Source organism: Hippocampus comes, unplaced genomic scaffold (genome assembly GCF_001891065.2).
Source record: "Hippocampus comes isolate QL1 unplaced genomic scaffold, H_comes_QL1_v1.1 scaffold174, whole genome shotgun sequence".
NCBI classification, from domain to species: Eukaryota; Metazoa; Chordata; class Actinopteri; order Syngnathiformes; family Syngnathidae; genus Hippocampus; species Hippocampus comes.
In genome coordinates this window covers 3,345,522-3,368,740 of record NW_017805983.1, presented here as the reverse complement: position 1 = coordinate 3,368,740, position 23,219 = coordinate 3,345,522, and the positions used below count along the sequence as shown (strand labels likewise).

The 23,219-nt window shown below is 41.3% G+C and overlaps 1 protein-coding gene across 3 annotated transcripts; it reads left to right on the top strand.

Annotated features, from left to right (window-relative positions):
* Positions 1 to 833: 833 nt before the first annotated feature.
* LOC109528683 (DNA (cytosine-5)-methyltransferase 3B-like) lies at positions 834 to 23,120 on the top strand. Of its 3 annotated transcripts, none has more exons than XM_019891596.1 (22): positions 834 to 986; positions 5,487 to 5,589; positions 9,992 to 10,136; positions 10,481 to 10,563; positions 10,738 to 10,842; positions 12,294 to 12,434; positions 13,182 to 13,340; positions 13,412 to 13,519; positions 14,114 to 14,255; positions 14,395 to 14,517; positions 16,237 to 16,281; positions 16,358 to 16,437; positions 16,656 to 16,768; positions 17,818 to 18,001; positions 18,278 to 18,362; positions 18,439 to 18,584; positions 18,703 to 18,793; positions 19,845 to 19,993; positions 20,824 to 20,909; positions 21,015 to 21,084; positions 21,155 to 21,273; positions 21,398 to 23,120. In XM_019891596.1, exons 1-22 carry the CDS (start codon positions 979 to 981, stop codon positions 21,537 to 21,539), a joined length of 2,427 nt encoding a protein of 808 aa, XP_019747155.1. In that variant the 5' UTR covers positions 834 to 978; the 3' UTR covers positions 21,540 to 23,120. The 3 variants fall into 3 exon arrangements, with proteins under 3 accessions (XP_019747155.1, XP_019747154.1, XP_019747153.1); XM_019891595.1 differs by having other exon boundaries at positions 10,738 to 10,857; positions 19,848 to 19,993; XM_019891594.1 differs by having other exon boundaries at positions 835 to 986; positions 10,738 to 10,857.
* Positions 23,121 to 23,219: the final 99 nt, after the last annotated feature.

The window sequence follows — 23,219 nt, the reverse complement described above, 5'->3', positions numbered from 1 at the left end:
AGGCACTGATCATATTATATATTTTGAACCATATAATAGCCACAATTATTCAAGTTAGTAAACAAATATCAACATGTGACACTTCGACAAATAAATGTACACTTTCAGAAAAATCACTTCTACAACATCCCTGTGGAATCACAATATCCTGCTGCTTGTGAGCAATTTCAGAACAAGGCAGCAAGTTACTCATGTGAACATTAGGGGCTTCGTGATGCCTCGGGCGCCGTGTTGGTGACTCCTAAAGCACTACCACCAAGAATAACGCTCACAGGATGTAAGCATCCGAGTTTAAAGGGAAGAACCACTGGGTATGTTGGGTGTATAGTTTGAATAAATTTGTGTATAAATTTCAATCTGAGAAATTCGTTTTTAACTATTAGTTAATTAATCAGAATCAGAATCAAAATCATCTTTCTTGGCCGTGTATGTAGAAAACAAAAGGAATTTGTTTCCGGTAGTACAGGCGACACGAGTATTGCAACAACAAGCAACTATGATAAACAAGGACATGACTTACAAGTATCGAAAGAATTTCCGTAATGTAAGGGTACCATTGTACCGTAGAAGTACCACCCACTGACAGCTGTGCGACAATGTGCAGAGTATAATGAATGAATGAATTAATTAATTGTAAGCTATTTTACACGCGTTACATGTTACCATTATTATTTTTAACCTCATCAACTTCCTGGTCCAACTGTCCATTTGAGCACAAAAGTTGTGCCACACCTGGTGAAACCTGAGGCCAGAAGTTCACCTGCGGGTTGGCTTTTTTCGCAATGGTAGAGAGAACGCCCCGCCCGCCACGGAGGAGGTGGCCGAGAAGTGGGTGCTGCTGGGGGGATGATTGAAAGCGCGGCAGTGAAACCGTGGGGATCTGCAGCAGCACGTTCCTTCTGCGTGATCAACTCGTGCGCAACAACGTCCACTTGTGGAACATTGCACGGCGAGAAAGAGCAATTATTGTCATCCTGAATGCTTATGTAAGTGTTTCCCTTCCCATATACACATGATAATGTCCACCTGACTCTTGTACTGTAATTGACGCGTTACGACAATGTGGCGTGTTCCATGCATGCATGCTTTACAGCACAGGACACACACGCACGTGTATGGGTCGAAACTTTTCTGCCCTTCCGACACGTTCTGGTTTTTGTAAACCTAGTAAATGGTTTGAGTATTAAGCAGACAACCTGAGTCGGAATGGCGGGGAGACTTGAGGAAGCTGAAGTCCACGCTGTCTTTGGCTGAATTGTCCACAGGAGAACACGAGTGGGCCAACTTTTAAACTCAATTTGAAACAGAAAAAAATGAACAGCCCCGGGTCCATTTGGTGTACTTTATACTGTCGTTTTAATTTTATACTTACTAGGGCTGGGTGATATGACCTTCACATAAAATGTCTTATTTTGTGAATAAATTTCACATTGTTGTCATTATCACAAGAAAGGAGGACGGTGGAAGACAACGACAGATGTCAAGACATGGTGCTCATTAATGTGTTACAAAAGCAGTGATTTAGCATAGGTTTAAAACTTTTGACACAAATATCATTTACAAGGCTGGTCTATTTGGTGTACTTTATACTGTCGTTTTAATTTTACAGCTACTAGGGCTGGCTGTTATGACCTTCACATATTTTCTCTGATTTTGTGAACAATTTTGACATTGTTGTCATTACCACAAGAAAGGAGGACGGTAGAAGACAATCACAGATGTCAAGACATGGTGCTCATTAATATGTTCCAAAAGCAGTGATTTAGCATACATTTGAAACTTTTGACCCAAATATCATTTTCAAGGCTGGTTCATTTGGTGTACTTTATTTTGTCATTTTCATTTCATAGCTACTAAGGGCTGGCTGTTATGACCGTCACACAAAAACTCAGATTTTGTTAATAATTTTCACACTGTTGTCATTATCACAAGAAAGGAGGACGGTGGAAGACAATCACAGATGTCAAGACATGGTGCTCACTCATATGTTCCAAAAGCAGTGATTTAGCATACGTTGGAAATTTTTCACCCAAATATCATGCACAAGACTACAGTGTAAAAGACTTCAGATATGCTGTATGTTGTCAGTTAACTTAACCCCCTTCACAATAAGCAGCACTTGGGCAAATTACAAAAAAACCCAAGAGGTTTCAAGTTGGTTATTGTCACCCCAGTTGAAGTTTACAGTCAAACTAAATATAAAACAAAGAGAATTACACCTCATGACCTTGAATCAACCACATAGCTTAGTATTTCAGTCAGATAGCTTGATTCCAGCTTTAAATAGCATCTCTGTTGCAGGGCTATAACCCTTGAAGCAACAGATTTAACCCAAACGTTTCAGGAACACAGTAGGTAAACTAACAGCACTCCCGACATAGTGTGACATACTCAACGATTGGTTGTGAGGCGTCTGGGATGCTACATGAAGTCGACGCCGAAAGTCTGGCTTGTCCGAATTTTTGTTCATGTTGCTGCATAGTGTGACATATCCTACATTGTCCTTTGATTGGTTTTTCGGCATTGACCAATAGGAAGACAGTTCCCTCCTACTGATGACGAGAGACTGGACGTGGCACACACAATCAGAATGCGGTGTACCGTATTTAAAAAGTGACTTGAACAAAATGGGAAATATTGCCAAGTATACATAGCTTTTTGACTCATGCTAAGTTTGCTAACTGCAAAGCTAATAACTAATTAGCAAACAAGGTGCATTGAACACAAATTTATTACCTCAAGTTCTTTTTGGAGAATAGACATTCCATACCGCCTTCCCCCGACCAACCAGGAACGGGTCCATGATTTATTTTATTCATTTTTTGTGCCTTTTCTGAACATAGAAACAACGTGCATGGAAATAATGCCTCCGTGAACATGACTTAGACAGCTGCTTGTCCCTCCTTCCCGACGGATCTGTGTCGATGGACTAATTCCTGACGGAAACACGCAACAATTGGGCTGGGTCTGGTCGGTGACGGACTTGTAGTGTGACATTTCACTCAGTCCAAGACACAGAAGAATATTTATCTGATAGTCTGACAGCATGAACGACAAAAAAGTGGTGTGGTATGACAAGGTGGTTATGGTACCCAAAGGCGGCCATGACAGGCCCACCAGGCCCATCATCATTCAGTTGATGCAGTGTCGTAAAAATGGTTTGACTCTATATCATTTTGTTATGACTGTTTTTTTTGTTTTTTTTTTTTTATAAAGTACAATATTATGTACTGCTATCTTTCCTAATTAAAAAAGTGGTACTTGGTGTAAAATGATTTGAGAACCACTGTTGTAGCAGATCCGTGCATGTAGCACATGCAGTAGACACATGGACAAATACAGTACAAATATACACCCAGACACACTTTTTTTGTCAATTTTAGCAAAGTGAGATTTGAGACTGTGCAAAGAGAGTGGGGGTCCACCCCTATGTGAAGCCTATACAGGAAGTATGTTTTTGCTCAGCAGAGTCACGTGAAACGCCTGCATGCAGAATGTCTGCCATTTTGTTGAGTTGACCGAGCATAAAGTGATCCCAAAGTACATGACTGACAAGGAATTTGGCCCCCAGCGCGAACCCATGCCCCCCCCCCCACACACACACACACACACACACACACAAATTGAACTCTACACGCACACGCGTTTAGGAAGTGAACAAACCCTTCCATAATCTCCAGCCAGCAGTCTTTGATGTGGACCCCCCTTCCCTCGATGCCCCCCACCTCTTGATGGGCCCCACTGGTACCTCTGTTGTTGCACCCACTGCTTTAGTAAAAAGTTCAAGTAAAAAAATGCCAATACTGTACGTTTGTCCTTTGAGTCGGAAAAAAATGCTCCACTACTACGATACCAATACGAACATAAATTATGCTCTGCAAAATAAATAATGAACTTGCTTGCTACATTGAAGTGAAATTTGTTGTTAAAATTTTCAGCAATGACAAGTTGCTGCTACGAGTGTTACAAACACGATTTTAATCTAAACATCTGTTTTGATTGAAAGCATATAAGTGCATCGAGCGTCTGCCAACATCGTGTTCCTGTTGCTTTAAATGTTGCTGCCTTAAAGAATTGTGAGTAAAATCCTTTTGTAAAGGTTGTTCAGGGGTAGCCGATGCCTAAAGGGCCTTCAAAATTGCAGCTATCGACACCTTTCCTAAGCATTTATAGAATTCAAATGATCCTATCCTTTAAGTACGTCCTGGTCATCTCGCTCACTCACATAGGACAGGAAAGGAAATTTGCTCTGCAAAAACGATAATTCTAAGAGGTCCATACTTTCAGTTTCTCTTTTGACCATGCATTGAAGTAGCAGCAACAAAGACAGACAAAAATTAAAATAAAACAATACCACCGATTCCACAAGATGGCTCCAAAGTAATAATTTTATTCCTTTGGCCTGAGGACAAAAACAGTGATTCGGTAAGATTTTCAGCGCATAACAAGAGGATAGGTTGAGATACCAAAACAAATCTGTGAATTTGCGAATGCTGAACGACAAAAATGCCAGGATTCAACAAAAGTGATCATTCGCTTCAACACAATCGTGATGTAAAATTTTCTTAGAATTTCATCTCTCGTGGAATTTTCCCCTCTTGTAATGTTTGTGTTTGTGATGGATATTTTCGAAGAAGCTGAGGGCTTCCTGAGGTCTGCTGGCATGTAAATACACACACACACACACACACACACACACACACACACACACACACACACACACACACACACACACTCGCACACACTCATGCACACACAGTCAAGTGTTGACTTATGCTGCTCATGTGCATGCAGGCTGAATGTAATTAATCCTCACACAATGCAAAAAAGAATGTGGCTCGAACACACGGTGGCGTGTTTTTTGGCTTTGTCGGAGGTTCATTTCGGCATGTCAGTGCTTGTTTTTTTGTATTTCTTCAAGTCGACGGGTCACTTTAACCCATGCTATAAGGGCAAACCACGGCAAGTAAATTACCGTGGCCTTTCACAGTTAAATGTAATCAGTAAACATCCTTAAAATTTCAATTCATTCATTGAAAGACAAAAGATTATGACACATAGTAGTATTTATTTAAATATTGATTTTACCAATGATGTATTTGTTTCATGTCATTTATAAAACTATTAATTTTGTTAAATAAGATAAAGCAGCAATGAGTTCCTGGTGGTTTAATGTGTTGCTGTGCCAGAAAATGAGAAGTGACAATAAATACTTAAATGCACCATAAATTTCTTTAAAAAAAAAAAAAAAAAAAAAAAAAAAAGAGGATAAAATAAAGAGAAATAAATCAGTCATGACCCACAGTTCATAGCCTGCAATGCTAATATTTTGATATTTCACATTCGGATTTATTAATGGACTATTTTATACATACAGTAATTGATGTGAATAATTCAGTCACAATTTCATATTGACATATACAATCATATTGAAATTCTGTATAAAAAAGATCACTGGTTTGATTGCTTGATTTCTTGGTTGATAGGTTTGAAAAAGGGTCATCACTACCATCCGCCACCGCGACAGCAATGCCCTCTGATCAATACTCGGCTGTCCCCATGGAGACCAACAACAACATGGCCGCTATGGTAAGTCTCACACCTGGCCATGCTGTCCGCATTGCATTCAGTGCAGTTATGTGTATGACATACACTATCAACAGAATATTGTACCACACTACATCAGTGGTCCCCAACCTTTTTTGTGCCACTGACTAGTTCATCTAAATACATGTACATGCTCCGAACAGACCAGCAACCATTCATCGAGGTTTGGCATTGCGATTCTTTTACTCAACAGTACAATGGAAAAGGGCTACAGTTTGATACACGCTTCAGAAATACATTTTATGAAATTACCTTGAAAAACTTTATCCTTATTAAGCATAAATATAAATGTGTAACACTTTATTTATCGAAAGCTCTACTTGTATTTACATTTTAAACTGAAAAATACCGTATTTTCCGCACTAAAAGGCGCACCTAAAAGACTTCCATTTTCTTAAAAGCTCACAGCACGCCTTAAAATGCGATGCACCTTGTGTATGGTCATTACGGTAATATTTCGACCCCCAAAATGGCTCCTTGCTCGAGACATGCTGACAACGCAGAGTTCAAACTTAAGGCGATCGGTTATGCAGTTGAACATGGAAATAGAGCAGCAGCAAGAGAGTTCAAAGTTAATGAGTCAATGTTATAACTTGCTGTTGGTTAAGTGAACTGTGTCGCTGATTTATTTAATGAGTTTTACAGACATCTGATCGTTCTGTTGGCGTTTCCTTAAGCATAGCTCCATCTAGTGGATGCATTGTTGATTGCTTCTTATAATGTGGTGCGCCCAATGTATGAAAAAAAATTACAAAATAGGCCATTCATTGAAGGTGCGCCTCATAATCCAGTGCGCCTTTTATTGTGGAAAATGCGGTACTATATCTCGAAAATCACAATGTCCTGTCACTGGTGAGCTTTTTTTAGAATAGGCTCGCGGGCTACTCGACAACACGTTTGTCATCCCTACAGTATAGTAAAATAGCAACCAAAGTCATGAACGCACTTAGATGGATAAAGATTTCATATCTGTCCAACTTTCAGGTTCTATTTCTAATAAGAATCGCTGAAAAGCGATGTTAACAGTTGCTGTGCTAATAAAACAAGATGAAGGAACTTGATAAAGCTTTTCCGTCTTGTCATGTATTCTGAACTGAGCTCTTGCTCACCTTGGCCCCTTTCACTCAAATGCTTCACAGAGTGAAATGTGGTAGTAGCCGTTGGCGCTTGTTCCTCTTTTTCACGCTCATAAATCACTTTAGTCTGGTCGGGGTGTTGGAGGGGGTCTGCTTCCTTCCACCATCTGCTCCTATTTGATTTCTGTTTTCAACGGCCCCCAAAATGTAAAATCCATGTCAATGTGTCAAGTCATGCATCAAGCACCTGTTTGTGAAGTGTGTCGTTTCGCCCCTTGTGAAACAACAAAAAATTGTGAAGCATTCAGCAATTGTATGTACAAAAGTTTACAGTAGGTCAAATGAAGTTCACCCATAAAGGTTAAAGTGTATTTTAGGTTCATCCAGAAATTCTGAATATCCTTGACATTAAATGAGTAGTGTACAGTATATACATCCGTGAGCATGCCTCCATTAGGCCAAACAAAAAAGATGTGTTTCCGGTAACATGAAATTTCAGCATAGGTCGGTAGGTCGGACAAAGTTTTTTTTTTTAATCCCCCCCCCCCCCCCCCATCAAAAATTTAAACAAAATAACCATAAAACATAAAACAAGAAGACATTGAACCGGCCGGCGCCTCCGCCACCTATTTAGTTTTCTCCCCGCTCCGCACTCGGGGGGGCCGGGGCGCGTCGCCGCCTCCGCCGCCGTCCTCCTCCGCCGTCCTCCTCCGCCCTTGGTTTTTACTCGGCCCGTGGTGTTCATCAAATAGTTCGCTGAATTTTTTCGAGACATCAATGGACGCTATTTTCTTAACATTACGGTGCGAGCATGCGACTGTAACACAGAAAACGCGGTTTAAACTGTTGTCAGAGATCGCGTCCGCCGCCATGTTTCAATGTTGTTGACAGACGGCAGGGCAAACGACGCACGCGCTCAACGTGAATATCGCGCGAGTTTGCACCGATGTAAACCCTCTACACAAAAATGCCGACTGTAAAGTTTTTTTTTCGACGTAGAAATTCTCGGTCGGTCGGGTTACCGGAAACACACTACTTTTTTTCTACGCCTTAGCAGTTACAAGCCATTTTACGGTGTATCATTAGCATATTTTCAGCTAGCTTGAGAGATTCCTTGACAGGAGCTCCGTAGTTGCTAGTACAGTAAATATTCTCTAGTGCGGACTCGTGTTTGCGCTGTCCAATTTGTCCTGATAACAGAAATTCCTCATTTGGGAAATGAGCATGGTACATGTCCTTTATGAACCTGCAAGTATGTTGACAAAATGCACGTGTAACAACACAATCATTTAAAAAGCAAAAATATACTGTCCAAACACTGTTTACTGCATGTAACAAAAACTGCAATACTGTCCAGGTACAGGTGTATCAAAAAAAAAAATCACAAAAGTACAGTACAGTATTTTAATGCTTATTTCCAAGTGTCTGCAGGATGCTTTTAACTTTGTGTCCAGCCTCGCTCAAACGGATGCATTTCACTCGCTCCGCTCCAGTCATTACAGTTCTTCTACGTTTCGATGCCATGATCTACACGACGTAAGTGAATAAAGTTAAAATCTTTCGCAATTGCAGTAAAACACACGCCAATAAAAAGTCACTTACACGTCTTCGTTTCGAATCTGATGAATGAAAATGGCGAAGCGAACACGTTTCTTCGGTCGTGTCGAGTGGGTGCTGCTTTTAAGCTAGTGCCGCGTTCTACAGGACGTTAAGTGAATAAAGTTAAAATCATTTACAATTACAGTAAAACACACGCCAATAAAAACTCACTTACACGTCGTCGTTTCGAATCTGATGATCGAAAAACGCGAAGTGAAAATGTGTCTCAGTGTCGTCGTTCCGTAGCATCGGGTGGGCGTTGTGTGTATTTAAGCTCCCGCGGCATGACGTCTCAATCCGGGTTACGGGTAGTGGAATTTCTGCTTACGTAAGTTCCGGTAACATGTAATATCGTAGTCAAAATGTTAATGCACAGGTTTTTGTTCCGGGTGAAGGAAATTCCTTTTCATAGAATTCCGGGGATGGGAATATTTACTGTATTTAGTCACGTGACCCACTTGAAACACCTTCACCCACAGCGGGAAGCACGCTACAAGTTGCTCCTCCTGCGGATCACTTGCATTGTTGCGTTTGTTGCTGATTGTCTCGCCTTTTGACAAGTTCGCTAATGATTGATGACAGCCTCTGTCAAATGCACCTTTTTTTGTTTTTATTTCCTGTTATGCCTTGAGGTCAAGTAGAGTTTAGATTGACGCTTGATAAAATGCTAACAATTGCTGTGCTAACATGTAGAAAGATAGCAGCCTCAGTTGAAAAAGTGCCGAGGCAGATCGATTAACAATATACTATAGATTTGGACATATTTCCCTGTAATCAGGAATCATTTGTAATGGCAGTTGATACAATGCTAACATGCTAACAGTCGGTATGTTATCATACAGCAAGATATCAGCCCATAGAGAAGTCTCTGGCTGCACCTGTATGGCTGTCTAGGTGTCCCAGTCAAATTTGGAAGGTTCTGCTCAAATATTCCTTGAGGTGATTTCTTCAAGGGTGTCCCCTCTGCACCTTTTCAGACATCAAACACACCAAAGACTGATCTAATTTAGTGTGGCACTCGACCATCTGACGATCAAATGTGTCATAAAGCATGCAGCCAAACCAAATAGTTCTGCTCGGCTTCCCCGGATTGCATTCCTTACTCGCAGCTCTTCCTTGGCGCGCCAAGCTTCAAGCTAAAACATGTTTTAACCTCTTCTATTTTGTCCCTTCATAGTATAAGGAACAACTTCATTTAGAAAGTAATAATATGAAAGACTAATAAATCAAATTGTGAGCACCAATACATTGATACTTATACTGTAGTTGTGAATGTAAACAGCAAGTCAAGTCAGCAGCGATAAATGTATCCTGTACTGCTTGTTCATAGACTAATTGCAGTGATGGTATACTGTATTTATTTTTTTGCTACATCCAATGCTGCTTAATATTCTTGCTGCTGTTCATATTGACGTCTGTGCCTGTAATATCTATTTGTGATCGCTTATTATGTGTACTGTATTAGATTACATGTATTGATTCATGTGCAGTATATTTATTACAATGCTGCTGACTATTCTGTCTGCGCTTCACATTAAATTCTGTAGATTATAGTATATAGGATCTATTTATTGTGAGGTTAAAGCGGAGTGTGTGTGTGTGTGTGTGTGTGTGTGTGTGTGTGTGTGTGTGTGTGTGTGTGTGTGTGTGTGTGTGCGCGCGTATGTGTAAAATTTGTTGATACATGCATATTTTTTTCTCCACCCAAGGCGAAGGTGATCCAGCCGCCGCCGGAAGGCATGTTGGAGAATGACAGCGGCGTGGAGCTGACCAATGAGAGCAGCCCCCTGGCAGGGGCCGAGCCACCGTCGCCCTTCAGCCCCAAACAGTGCGGGGGTGCCTCATCACCTCGGGGTATAATTAAATACATTATCATATAATCTTAATGCACAGTATTTATTTTGTATTTATAAATGTATTTATTTTTTGTATTTTCTTTGAATTGAGTTTCTATTGAATTATGTTTATTATTTTAATGTATTATACTTGAATACATTTGCAATGTTCAATTTGATTGTTTATTAATTTATTTTACTTTAACGCCTTATATTTTATTATTGCGTGTATTTACATTTAATTTTGATTCAAATATATTTTTAAGTAATTAATGGTTTTAATTTGTCATACTGTATATTCTATACCAAAATTAAATGTAATTGATTTTTTATTCATTCATTTCCATTTCTTTGTCTCATCAGATGATAACGTGTGTCTGGAAAGACGGGCTAGGACCAGGAAGAGGTCCGAGGGCGATGATGGTGCCTGGGACCCGTATAGTAAAGTACGGCGGGCGTAAGCGGACAACACGAATCCTCATGAACCAACGCTGAATCCGCATTAATCAACGCACGCTCTGCGTGTGTGTGTGTGTGTGTGTGTGTGTGTGTGTGTGTGTGTGTGTGTGTGTGTGTGTGTGCGTGCGGGTGGTGGTGGGTGTTTATGTGCGTGTATTTAGAACAAGACTCAGCTTGCTTTGAGAGAGAGGCCGCGCACTCGAACCATCTTCCAGGCTGGTCTGATGCCGCACGCCAAACCTCGCAGACAGACACGGAAACACGAGGTCATCGCCAATATGGTGAAAACATGAACTAGGATAGAAAAAGTGTATTACTCCTGAATGGGGGAATCAAAGAATAATATCAAAGAATTAAAATATCTGTGCACATATTTGCTTGTGGAGGCTCTCAGTCATACAGGAAAGTTCCATCGTAGAAAGGGTTCTGTCAGTCGTCATCTGTACCTGTGGGTAAAAAACAAAAAAGGACGTTTCGCTTCTCTCACAGAAGCTTCGTCAGCGGTAGACAACCCTGAAGTCTCCGTGAAGACTCCGGGAAATTGCTCTGCGCTAAAAAGCTGAGCGTGGCCTATTTGAGGACTGGGTGGGGATGGTTAGTCACGCCCCTATGGTGAAGAGGCCCATTGATTTCTAAATTCCCTATCGTTGGGTCTTGATTAGGCCTATTGTTTGGGCTAGGGCTGAATAGCTACTTTCAGTTAGCCTGATCAGCATGTCTATGTCCCTTGGTGGTCAACAAGTTATTGTAAATAGGAGACAGGTTAAATCTGAGGGAATTTAGATATCAACAGGCCTCTTCACCATAGGGGCGTGACTAACCATCCCCACCCAGTCCTCAAATAGGCCACGCTCAGCTTTTTAGCGCAGAGCAATTTCCCGGAGTCTTCACGGAGACTTCAGGGTTGTCTACCGCTGACGAAGCTTCTGTGAGAGAAGCGAAACGTCCTTTTTTGTTTTTTGTTTTTTACCCACAGGTACAGATGACGACTGACAGAACCCTTTCTACGATGTGCACATATTTAGAATATCAGCTAATGAGAGCAGATGTGAATGTGACAACTGTATTCGCAGAGAATGGCACTTCACACTATTTTGCCAGTCCATCCTCCGTCCTTCGTCTGCAACCTGAGTCATCGTCCCTCCTTGACTTTTGCTCCTTGCTTTTAAAAAAAAAAAAAAAAGGCTCATTTTCCCCGCCATATCTGCACCTCTAAAACTCAAAAAAGCTACGTTGACACGAACGATACTTTTATTTTATTAAACACGGCATGCTTGGAGGCAAAAAAAAAAAGGCCATATTTACCCATTTGTAAATATGGCCTGCTGATAGCACCGACGAGCAGGGAAAAACATGATTTGATCTGTTTCTTCTTCGGTTGTTGCTTCAGGTCTTTACTCTGCACTGCTGTTGTTATAGCACCTCTATAGTGGAGCAATGCTGCAACTGCAGTTAAAATACAGCAGGAGCCTGACGCTGTGTTGAGCGATATCGAACGGTCGGGTTGTGGAAGGCACAAAATTAGCTGGAGGTGGCCATCACATAATTTGAAATGCAGGGAAAATCCAGATATGTGAGGTTGCTGATGTTGAAAGAGTTTGATGGTCTTGGGAGTTGACTTTGGACTGTGTCTCCAAATTCTTGTCCATGTGGTATGGCTGTTTTTGATTGCGAGAACCTTGTGGAGATCTTACTCACTCTTGGCTTCCTCCATCAGTGTGGCCCATCTTCTCGGGCGTACTCATCCAAGGGGGTCGCAGAACTGCCGCGTCTGGAGTTGCTGGAGCATGACTCCAAAGATTCAGCCCAAAGCAGCGCCACCACCATGTCCAGTTGTAACGCCCACACTGAATACAACGTAAGGACCTACTCTGACACATACACTGCTAATACCATACCTACACATACGTTGTTCGAGTGTGAAGTGTCGAAACCCGTCTGACTTTCCACATGTTGGAATTTCTCTCCCTCATAATGAACTTGACAAGCTGAGATTCACCGCCTAAATTTGATTTGTTCTTTTCTTTTTATTACCTGTGCTGATCTGAAACTCACACCACTTCCGTGCTCACCCAGTGAAAAAAAACTTTTGACGAATACATTCGTCTGTGGCACTAAATGTTTGGGTTCGAGTTGACGTCCATGACACTGAATGAGTTAAATAAAGGAATTAAAGCACAGGTGTCAAAGTCAAGGCCCAGGGGCCAGATCTGGCCTGCCACATCATTGTATGTGGCCCGTAAAAGCAAATCAAGCATGTCAAGTTCCATGATGCTTGCTAAAGTCTGAACCAAAATTTCAAATTGTCATATGTAATCCACAATAACGGTCATTATTCTTGACTTCTGATTTTAAAACTGGTTATCCATCAATTTGTTTTGCGCTGTGTATGTAATATGTAATATGGTTTCTCAATATTCACAACGGCCCTCCAAGCGAAACCGTAACTACAATGTGGCCCGCAACAAAAATGAGTTTGACACCCCTGAATTAAAGGAATTAATGTTTACTCTTTTTTTTTTTTTTTTTTTTTTTTTTTAACACAAGTACCTGAACTACTTAAGTGTAACCTGTGAGTCGTTTTGCCACCTCTGGGTGTCTGCAGGACAACAAGGGCTTCAGCGTTGGTGAGCTGGTGTGGGGGAAGATTAAGGGCTTCTCCTGGTGGCCCGGCATGGTGGTGACCTGGCGCGCTACTGGGAAACGGCAGGCCAATCACGGCATGAGGTGGCTGCAGTGGTTCGGGGATGGGAAGTTCTCCGAGGTAAGTAGCAGAAGATGAAAGGCCACATTGAGCCTGACATAAGCCGACTGGCCATCTTTGTGTCCTCACAGGTCTCCGCTGACAAGCTGGATTCCATCACTGCCTTTGCCAAGTTCTTCAATCAGGCGTCTTACACCAAACTGGTGTCCTACCGCAGGGCCATCTTTCAAGCTCTAGAGGTAAATTTTGACCTCATACCTCTATACAGAATATATTTCTGCTTGTACAATGTCAAAGACTGCATGTGCCTCTAGTGCAATGACTTTAAAGGGAATGGCTAGGAAGTACAAAGTAAGTCATCTGTGTTCACTCCCACAATGCTGCAAATGCCCCTTTTTACCTTCACCCGTCCACAAAAATACCAAAAGAAAGATAAGGCCAGCCATGAGCACAATGAGACTGCACTTTGCACTACAATTACTGACATAGGCTCCAGTTCATCCATTAAATAGGTCGATAGATATTAAATGAATGGATAGATATACGACAAACATGCAAACTTCCAGCGCATTGATTCTGATCTAAATAATCTGCATGCCATTTTGAGAATCATCGTTTGTAGTATATTTATGTGTTAAACTATTAATGTAGACAATAAATAAACATTGTTTTGGGGCGGCTCAATTACTGACGTTTTTTTAGATTATTTACTAACGGAGCGGCATGCTAACTAGCTAAATTACCATACATGATTGCAGTAACACTGGTAGAGTTGCTAGCAGCGAATTGTTGAAGTGATTGTATTTGTGCTATGTCATCTCATGATGGTCCAGATGGCCAGCATCCGGGCTGAGAAGAAGTTCCCCCTCTGTGAGTCAGACAACCCTGATGAACAAATTAAGCCCTTAATGGACTGGGCGCAAGGAGGCTTCCTGCCCAAAGGCCAAGAGGGACTCAAACCCAAACGCGGCGCCAGTGAGCAGAGGCCGATCAGCCACAACCACTATTTGCTGGTGGCTTGACTCTGTGGGTGTGTGTGTGTGTGTGTGTGTGTGTGTGTGTGTGTGTGTGTGTGCGTGCGTGCGTGCGTGCGTGCGTGCGTGCGTGTGTGCAGACAGTGTCACGCTTAACATGGAGGTCTTGGACGTGTCCCTGCCTGAGTATCCCCCCAGTGCCAAGCAGCCCAGACTCAGCGTGTGCAAGAGCAAGATTGGGCCTGAGGAGTCATACAGCAGAGGTAAGGTTCAATGACAGTCAACCTTTTCACCTTTGTACATGCTTCCGGATGCTAATACTAAATACATCTTTATTTTTCTTTTGATAAAGCAAGAGCAATTGATAAAACAGAGTAAATGGCTTGAATAATGATTTTAACTGTAATTTAAAGGTGTTATATGAGGTAAATTGCTTCCAACGGAAACGGAACTCTGTCTTGTTGAATAGACGTGTTGGGAATTCAAACATAAATTAACATAATGATTGAGGGACTAGCTAATAGACAAATTGGAGACATGTTTTCAAAGACCGACACAGAAACAAATAAAAATAAATGATTTAAAGAATCGAAAGCACAGTACTGTGGTTCCCTCCCACATTCCAAAAACACACATTGTAGCTTAACTGGGGACGATATTGTTCTTAGGTGTGATTATGAGTGTGAATGGTTGTCCGTCAATGTGTGCCCTGCGATTGGTTGGCAACCAGCTCAGGGTGTACCCTGCCTAGTGCCCAATAATAGCCCTGGCACGTCCCTGGCCCTCGTGAGGAAAAGAGGTTCGGATAATGGATGGATAAAAAAATGTCCCCAATTTGTCCCCGTGGAAGTGGCTTTGCAATTTGTCAATCTTCTCTGCAAAATTCTATACGACATTCACTCAATTTCTCCTCCTCACACACGTTTGCTTGGATTATTTATTTATTTTTTAAACCTAGGAAAATTAAACATTTTGGTGTGTGTGTGTGTGTGTGTGTGTGTGTGTGTGTGTGTGTGTGTGTGTGTGTGTGTGTGTGTGTGTGTGTGCGTGCGTGCGTGTGTGCGCGTGTGCGTGCCTGTGGGTGTCGGTGAAGAAGGGATGGAATGATGTTTATGTTTGCCCATGTGTATGATGTGGCTTTTTGCAGTAACACAGTAAAAAAAATTGGCTCTTAGTCTTTGACTGGTTGGCCACCCCCTGCTCTAAATTGTCCCTAGGTTTGACTGCAAGTGTGAATGGTTATTTGCCTATGTGTGCCCTGCGATTGGCTAGCAACCAGTTCAGGGTGTGCCCCGCCTACTGTCAGATGACGCCTGGGATAGGCTCCAGCACCTCCGTGACCCTCACGAGGATAAGCAGATTAGCATATGGATGGATGAATGGATGGATGGATATATGGAGAGGTATAGTGCAAGCTTTTGTCATTATTTTCATTTCAGATCAAATACATCAAATTAGGTCAAGTACTTTGACACATATTCATTATAATCATCATGAAAAGGCCAATAGTGTTCAATTTTATTAGAAATTATTTGTTCTTAAATTGGTTCTTTCTTCTTCAGGAGTTCAAACCGTATCCATGCTGCTAATTTATGAAAGCACAGTAAATGTTGCCACAAACTTTTGAATGGGATTGTATGTTTTGATAAAGACGTTTTATTGTTATCCGTTCAGAAAAAAAAATCTATTATTTGTGTGGAATTTAATCCAATGCAGCAAAAAAAGAAAATTGCTGCAGTAAAACTGTTTCAAAATATGAAAACAGAAGAGGATTAAAAAAAAAAAAAACCCTTGTTTGGAATCATGTAATCATTATTTGCTTTTACGATAAGCGGAAAAAAATCCATCCAATTTACAAATCCAATTTTTGTTCAAATATAATCAGGACATTTCTTTTTTAAAAGACGTATCGCCCAGCCCAAGTTTTTAAGTGCAGCTATGCAATTGACAGCATCTCATCGTCATGTTTGTTCTTCCTCCAGAACAAATGGTCAATGAAGTCCTGAAGAATAAAAGAAGTATCGAAGGTAAACAATTCTCTCACTTGACACACTTTCTGAACTGTACAGTAGCGTGTTCATTGAGCGGTTGCGTGTGCGTCAGAGTTCTGTCTCTCGTGTGGCAAGATGAGAGCAGCAACCTTCCACCCGCTCTTTGAAGGAGGTCTGTGCCAAACGTGCAAGGTAACAATGCAACAGCGAACACTCAAAAAAAAACAATAACAGTCAAGCTCACACGGGAACAGGAAGCTAATGTAGTAGTTAACATCCTCGTTCTTGGCAAACAGCATTGATGAACTCCAATGTACTACTCAGTTGAGCAAGATTCCAATGCCCTGTACAAAAAGCTTGTGTTAGCTAGCTGTCAAGTGAAGCTAATGTAGCAGTCGACGTCCGTGCAGGACGTGTACTTGGAGACGTCCTACATGTATGACGATGACGGCTACCAGTCCTACTGCACCGTCTGCTGTGGCGGCCGAGAGGTTCTGCTGTGCGGCAACGCCAACTGCTGCAGGTTGCACACGCGCGCACACACACACACACACACACACACACACACACACACACACAACAATATGCACATGCAAAGATCGGCCTATACATACATATACAAATACTGTATACACACAAACACATCCATACACGTGCAGTCCAAATTAGGGCCCCACTAATTAGCTCGACGATTTTAGCTAGGTAAGACAAAGATAAGGATACTCAAACAACAATACAGGAAATACAGAATTAAACAAAAACAGCCACAATGTACAAAATGTACACACACACACACACACACACACACACACACGCACACACACACACACACGCACACACACACACATCCACAGATGGCAACCCAACGACACAATTTTATTCTTAATTAAACCCGAAACATTTATTAACGTTCATGCTGTATTCATTTCACTCCTGATCATGAGGGCAAGAGGTGAAGAATTTAAAATGATAGGTTGTGCTCCTTGTCAACTGCACTCATCTCCAGTGCCGCTTGCTTCACTCGGTTCTTTTCAGAAGCACCGTCTGCAATTTTTTTCCAGTCCCAACCTGTCCAAGCACATTACCCATATCTTTATTCCATATTTGTATGGCTTGCTTGGCATATGCTGCTTGAAAGTTTAAATGAGTGGCATATGGGTCACAAACTTCTGTCCTCGTGTCAGTTTGTCTTGTTGACAATGGCCTGGTCTTGTATCCCAATTGTCAAAGTCAGTCAACCTTGACATGTGGAATTTTTGGACTGACATGGTGGACTGAAAAACCATTCAACCAGACTCTTCAACCCATAAATTGCTTGTAGATTTTTTTTCTGGATTTGTCTTCACTAGCAGGACATCAAAGCAGCAATGCATGTGTTGATTATTTTACAGGTTACCAAATTCCAACTGCCTTTGTAAATTTGTGGCCCTTTCAGGTTTATCACAGTTGGATTCAGTCAAGAGCAGCTCAAAGCAAAGATTTGATGTCATAAATCTGGGAATTTGGCTTATTTGTCATATTACACGCACATAGGACTAATTGTTGAAGCTTCCACTGTGTCCCCCCCTGCAGGTGTTTCTGTGTGGACTGTCTCGACATTCTGGTGCACCGCGGGGCATCGAACAATGCGCGCTTCTTGGACCCTTGGTGCTGCTACATGTGCCAGCCACTGCTGACATATGGCGTCCTCAAGCGGCGCCACGACTGGAGCGTCAAACTGCAGGAGTTCTTTGGCAATGACAACGGACAGGAGTTTGTGAGTTAAATTTCAGCTTGTACCAGCAAACAGACACCACCCATCACGATCACCTAAAGTAGATACATATGTCACAAAAAAGAGGCATCCCCTGGTAGCAGCAAACAGAAACCATGATACCATGAAATTGACGTCAACCTTTAATAGGAAATAGACAGTACCTGTCACCATTGTCAACATTTTGATGTGGCCCAGATTCTATCGCCAGCAACCCCCGCATAATTTGAGTTTTATATGAAGCAGGATCACTTATTAATTTGTTGATTGCCCTTCCAGGAGACCCCAAAGATTTTTCCGGCAGTCCCAGCAGAACAGAGGCGACCAATCCGAGTCCTCTCACTGTTTGACGGCATCGCCACCGGTAAGTCAGGGACAGGAGAGCGCTACAAAAAAAGCATAATAAGCTCTTCACATTAATTGTGTATTACTGCTCGCAGGCTACCTAGTCCTAAGAGATCTGGGCTTTAAGGTGGACCAATACGTGGCATCTGAGGTGTGTGAGGATTCCATCTCTGTCGGCGTGGTCCGACACGAAGGAAAGATCCAATACGTGCACGATGTTCGGAACATCACCAGGAAAAACGTGAGGGCTAAAATGTTGGCAGTGTTGTTGTTCTATGATGCCACAAGGGAACACCATGTTGGACTTCTTTAAAACTGTTTCTCCATTCTTTTGACACGGTGCTGCCGCTCTTCCTCAGATTCAGGAATGGGGGCCATTTGATTTGGTGATAGGAGGAAGTCCGTGTAACGACCTGTCTATTGTCAACCCAGCCAGGAAGGGCCTCTTTGGTAAGTCCAGAAATATGATGTGAATAAGGTGCATTTGAGGTACAGTCAACCCCTGCTCTGAGACGGCTAAGGGAGGGACATGCCGCAAACAGCAAAAAATATGCGAGTAATTGACGTCCCACTGAAAAGGCATTTGTAATTGCCTATAGATGCCACAAAATGGCGGCAAAGCAGAGGATCTCACAAAGTAAGTTGGATTATGTCTCCAGGAATTCAGATATTTAGAGTGGCAAGATGTGAAGTTAAATAACACATTGGTATTGCTGTTGCATGTATTAACTCTATGTATGTATGTACAGTATGAACACAAAAAAAAATAAGAAATCATCAACACCATACATGTACACATTTAAAAACCAATGAGACCAACTAATGTATTGAGTTAGTCAACACAAACAAACCACCTTCACACGAAGCTCAACTGTCGTATTAGCGAGCATTCCACCAGCCAAAATAGCATGCTAGCGCATGCTATCAGACATGGACAAACAATGACTTTCAGTTTGTGTCACGTGCTCACAAGCACGTGACACAAACTGAAAGTAATTGAAGTCACCTTTTGGTATTTTACATCCATAATTTACATTACATACATTTGGACATCTTTTAAACTCATCCTAAAACACATTTTTATTTTTTGGCTTTCGATTCACGATGAGACTTGGCATTCTTTTTGTGTTTTGTTGTGTTTATGTTTTAATTTTATTTTTTGTTTTAACTGTTTTTATTTCTGTATGTCTGATTGTCAGTTTATGTACAGCCCTTGGTATGCAGATGCGGTAGTTTTTAAATAAAATTGAGTTGAGAAATAAATGTTAATGAATACAGGCAAACTAAACTATTCGGAAGAAAAGCACAAATATACTTTGGGTTTCACTCTCATATACTTTGGGTTGCACAAAACAGCAAACAGGCAATTTTTTTTCAGCAAATAATGGAGTGTCGCCCCCAAAAAATGTGCAAATGGTTGTTCACTGTAGAAAGAGAAACATAATGTCATGGTGCGTGGATGTGACAGTGAGCTTCTTCTCATGAGATTTTGTCGCTCCAGAAGGCACAGGGAGGTTGTTCTTTGAATTTTACCGCCTGCTCAGCGAGGCCAAGCCCAAAGAAGGAGAGAATCGTCCATTCTTCTGGATGTTCGAGAACGTGGTCGCCATGGGTGTCAACGACAAGCGGGATATCTCACGATATCTGGAGGTGAGAGGCTTGATGGCCTCCTAACATGTCCTTTTCTTCTACTGTTGACTTTTTGTCATGAAATCAACATAATTCAAAGGTTTGACACTCAGTGCCAGCAAATGGACACCAGTTGTCACCATGAAAAAGACACCACCACCAGGAGCATATCAATACTCTACCATCAACAAATTGAGGCCACACCCAGCAAATAGACGCCACCTTGGCACCAGGAAATAGACAAGATTTGTCACCCAAAAATACACACTCCCATTACCAGCAAATAGACACCACTTGTCACTAGCACATCAACACTACTCCTTATCAACCAATGATCTTCTCAACACCATTCACCATGTAATGGAACGTCCCGTGAGTAGGAAATAGACGTCACGCATGACCCCCAGTATATAAAAGTTCAATACTCATTTCAGAAGGCAAAATGTTTCTTTCTCCATCTGCACCATCAAGTAGACACCACTATTACAAACATATTGACACCCCCATCACCGACAAGTGAAGGCCACATACAGCTACTAGACACCACCCATCACATCAGACACCAAACGTCACCAAGTAATCGATATCGCTTGTCACCAGTTTATAGACATCAAACAGCAAACAGCAAACAGACCGCACCCGTCACCTGGGAATAGACACCACTCATCCCTAGCTCTGAGATTCCACCATCACCAAAGCCAATTGATACCACCTGTCTCCTTGAAATAGACAATAGCTGTCACCACTGCGAACACTTTGTATTCTTCAAAGAAAGTAATGTATATCATTATTTTTTTGTTTTCGCTCATCTGAGTTGCTCATTCGAAATATATTCTTTACGTTGGTTGCAGTGTAACCCCGTGATGATTGATGCCATTGAGGTCTCTGCAGCCCACCGGGCTCGATACTTTTGGGGAAACCTGCCGGGTATGAATAGGTGCGAAACAAGGCTCTAAACCCGCTTTGGGCCAAATACACAGTCTGCAAGAATACAGTACATACCGTATAATAATGACAATGACATGAGTGTTTTCCATTCCAGACCTTTGTGTGCATCTGGAATGGACAAGCTTGAGCTTCAGGACTGCCTGGAACACGGACGAGTTGCTAAAGTGGGTGAATTGCAGATGTGAGCCTTTTTTTCTTTTTTCTTTTTTACAAACAAAACGTCATCTTTTTCAGTTTGGTAAGGTTCGCACCATCACCACACGCTCCAACTCCATCAAACAGGGAAAGGACCAACACTTCCCAGTCTTGATGAACGGAAAGGAGGACATCTTATGGTGCACTGAGTTGGAGAGGTAACCACACGGTCAATCAGATGGTAGCTTTGATTGACAGTTGCATTCTCGCATCCTAATCTTCAGTTTTGGCACCTTCAGGGAGGCATGATTTAAGTTGTAACTTTGACAAAAACGCTTTCAGGATTTTTGGCTTCCCAGTCCACTACACAGATGTGTCCAACATGGGAAGAGGTGCTCGGCAGAAACTCCTAGGCCGGTCCTGGAGCGTCCCTGTCATCCGGCATCTTTTCGCACCCCTCAAAGACTTCTTTGCCTGCGACTAGATGCCACCACTAACCAGCACAAAGATCCTACGTCACCAGCAAATTGACACCACAATACCCTGTGATCATCAAATCGAGGCCAGAACCTGAAAACAGATACCACAGCAAATCACAGCACATAGACACCACCAGGAAACATACATGACACATCACCAACGAATAGACCGTGCCTTTCACCACTGCATTGTGGCCAACCATTACCAGAATTTTGACACAATTTGTTACCAGGAAATAGTCATCACCCTCACCAGCAACAAACCTGTCATTAGCATATACTGTACGTAAGCTACATGTTACTAGGCACAACCAACAAATGGGCATTTATTACCGGCAAATAGACACCGACAAGCACCAGGAAATAGAAACCAAACCACCTTACATTAGCTTAGGAGTCTTTCAAGGTCATTTTTAGTCTGGAGGGACTATGTTGCTATTACCGTCCCTTTTCCTCGGCCAGTATGCCTTTGTTTCACTTTTTGTAGTTAATAGCAAGGCTGTGGAAGGAAGTTTTTTTTGTGAGAACTCTTTAGGAAGAATTGATAGCAAAGGAAGATAGTAAGATTGAGGGTTTTCTTCTTTTTTTTTTTTCCAATTCAAATTTTAGCTGGTCTTGATTTAATTTTTGTTCTTTGTTAGAAAAGACAGTCTGATGTTTTCTTTAAAAAAATGAAGAGTTGATAGACTTAACATGTTTTATTTTTTGGTATGATTATCGTGTTTAAAAGATAGCTTCATCTTCCTGAAAGGTCCCTCTACTGTAACAATACTTGAAATAAGCGAATGCAAACAAAAAGAACAACAAAATGATTGGGTGAATCTTGGTGTATTTTTTACCCCAATTTTCGAAAAGTCCTTATTGTTTGGGAAGTATCTTGAAGCGAATCTGTTTACTGTAACGTTGTCGACAAAAACATGCAGTATTCTGTGCCGACAAGCACTGACGACTAATGTTGTCAGACCTTAAGCTTTTGTATTTTTAGTACTACTGTAATTGTTCCAAGTGTCATAACGGAACATGTTTTTTTTGTTTTATTTTGTTTTTTTGTGGGTGTGTTGTGGCTGTCACCAAAACCAAACTTATATTACCTCAAAGAAATCTCTTTTTTTTTCTATTGTCTTTAATCACTGGAACGTTTGGAACATTGTTTTCACAATGAAAACACACACAAAAAAAGTTATACTCAGTGTGTGTGTTTAGTTATTTTTTTCTTAAGGGACCAAAAGAGAAATGTTTACATGTTTCACTCATAAAAATGTTCCTGTTGTATGTTTGAACCTGCTCTTTTTGAGTGTGTTTTGTTTAAATACTGACACCAGTTTTAGAGCATATTCATCCATAGAGTTATCATGGCTCATAGAGTTATCATGTCTCATTGACCCTTTCATTTAACAAAATTACAACTAAGAAGGTTTTTGCATTTTAGGACTTCATTGCTAGCATTTTAAACAAGTTAAGCTTATTTTTGATACTTTTTTTAAAACATTCATTTTAAACTGTTAGTAGAAAAGTACTGTATATTGTGTGAAATCTTCTGTAGAGTTTGTATTCAATAAAAGGCAGTTTCGGCTGATTTAAAACAGTCCTGTCCTATTGTCATGAATAAACTGAATCAAAATGATTGTCTTTATTTCGAACATGTAAATAAGGTAATGTTAAAATTAAAATGGAAATTGAAAATA

Bases quoted from the DNA above. Each gene is read 5' to 3' on its own strand.
- LOC109528683 (XM_019891594.1), top strand. The intron at 14,256-14,394 runs GTGAGCAGAGGC...GCGTGTGTGCAG, and splicing joins CAAACCCAAACGCGGCGCCA to ACAGTGTCACGCTTAACATG. The intron at 20,910-21,014 runs GTGCGAAACAAG...TTTCCATTCCAG, and splicing joins AACCTGCCGGGTATGAATAG to ACCTTTGTGTGCATCTGGAA.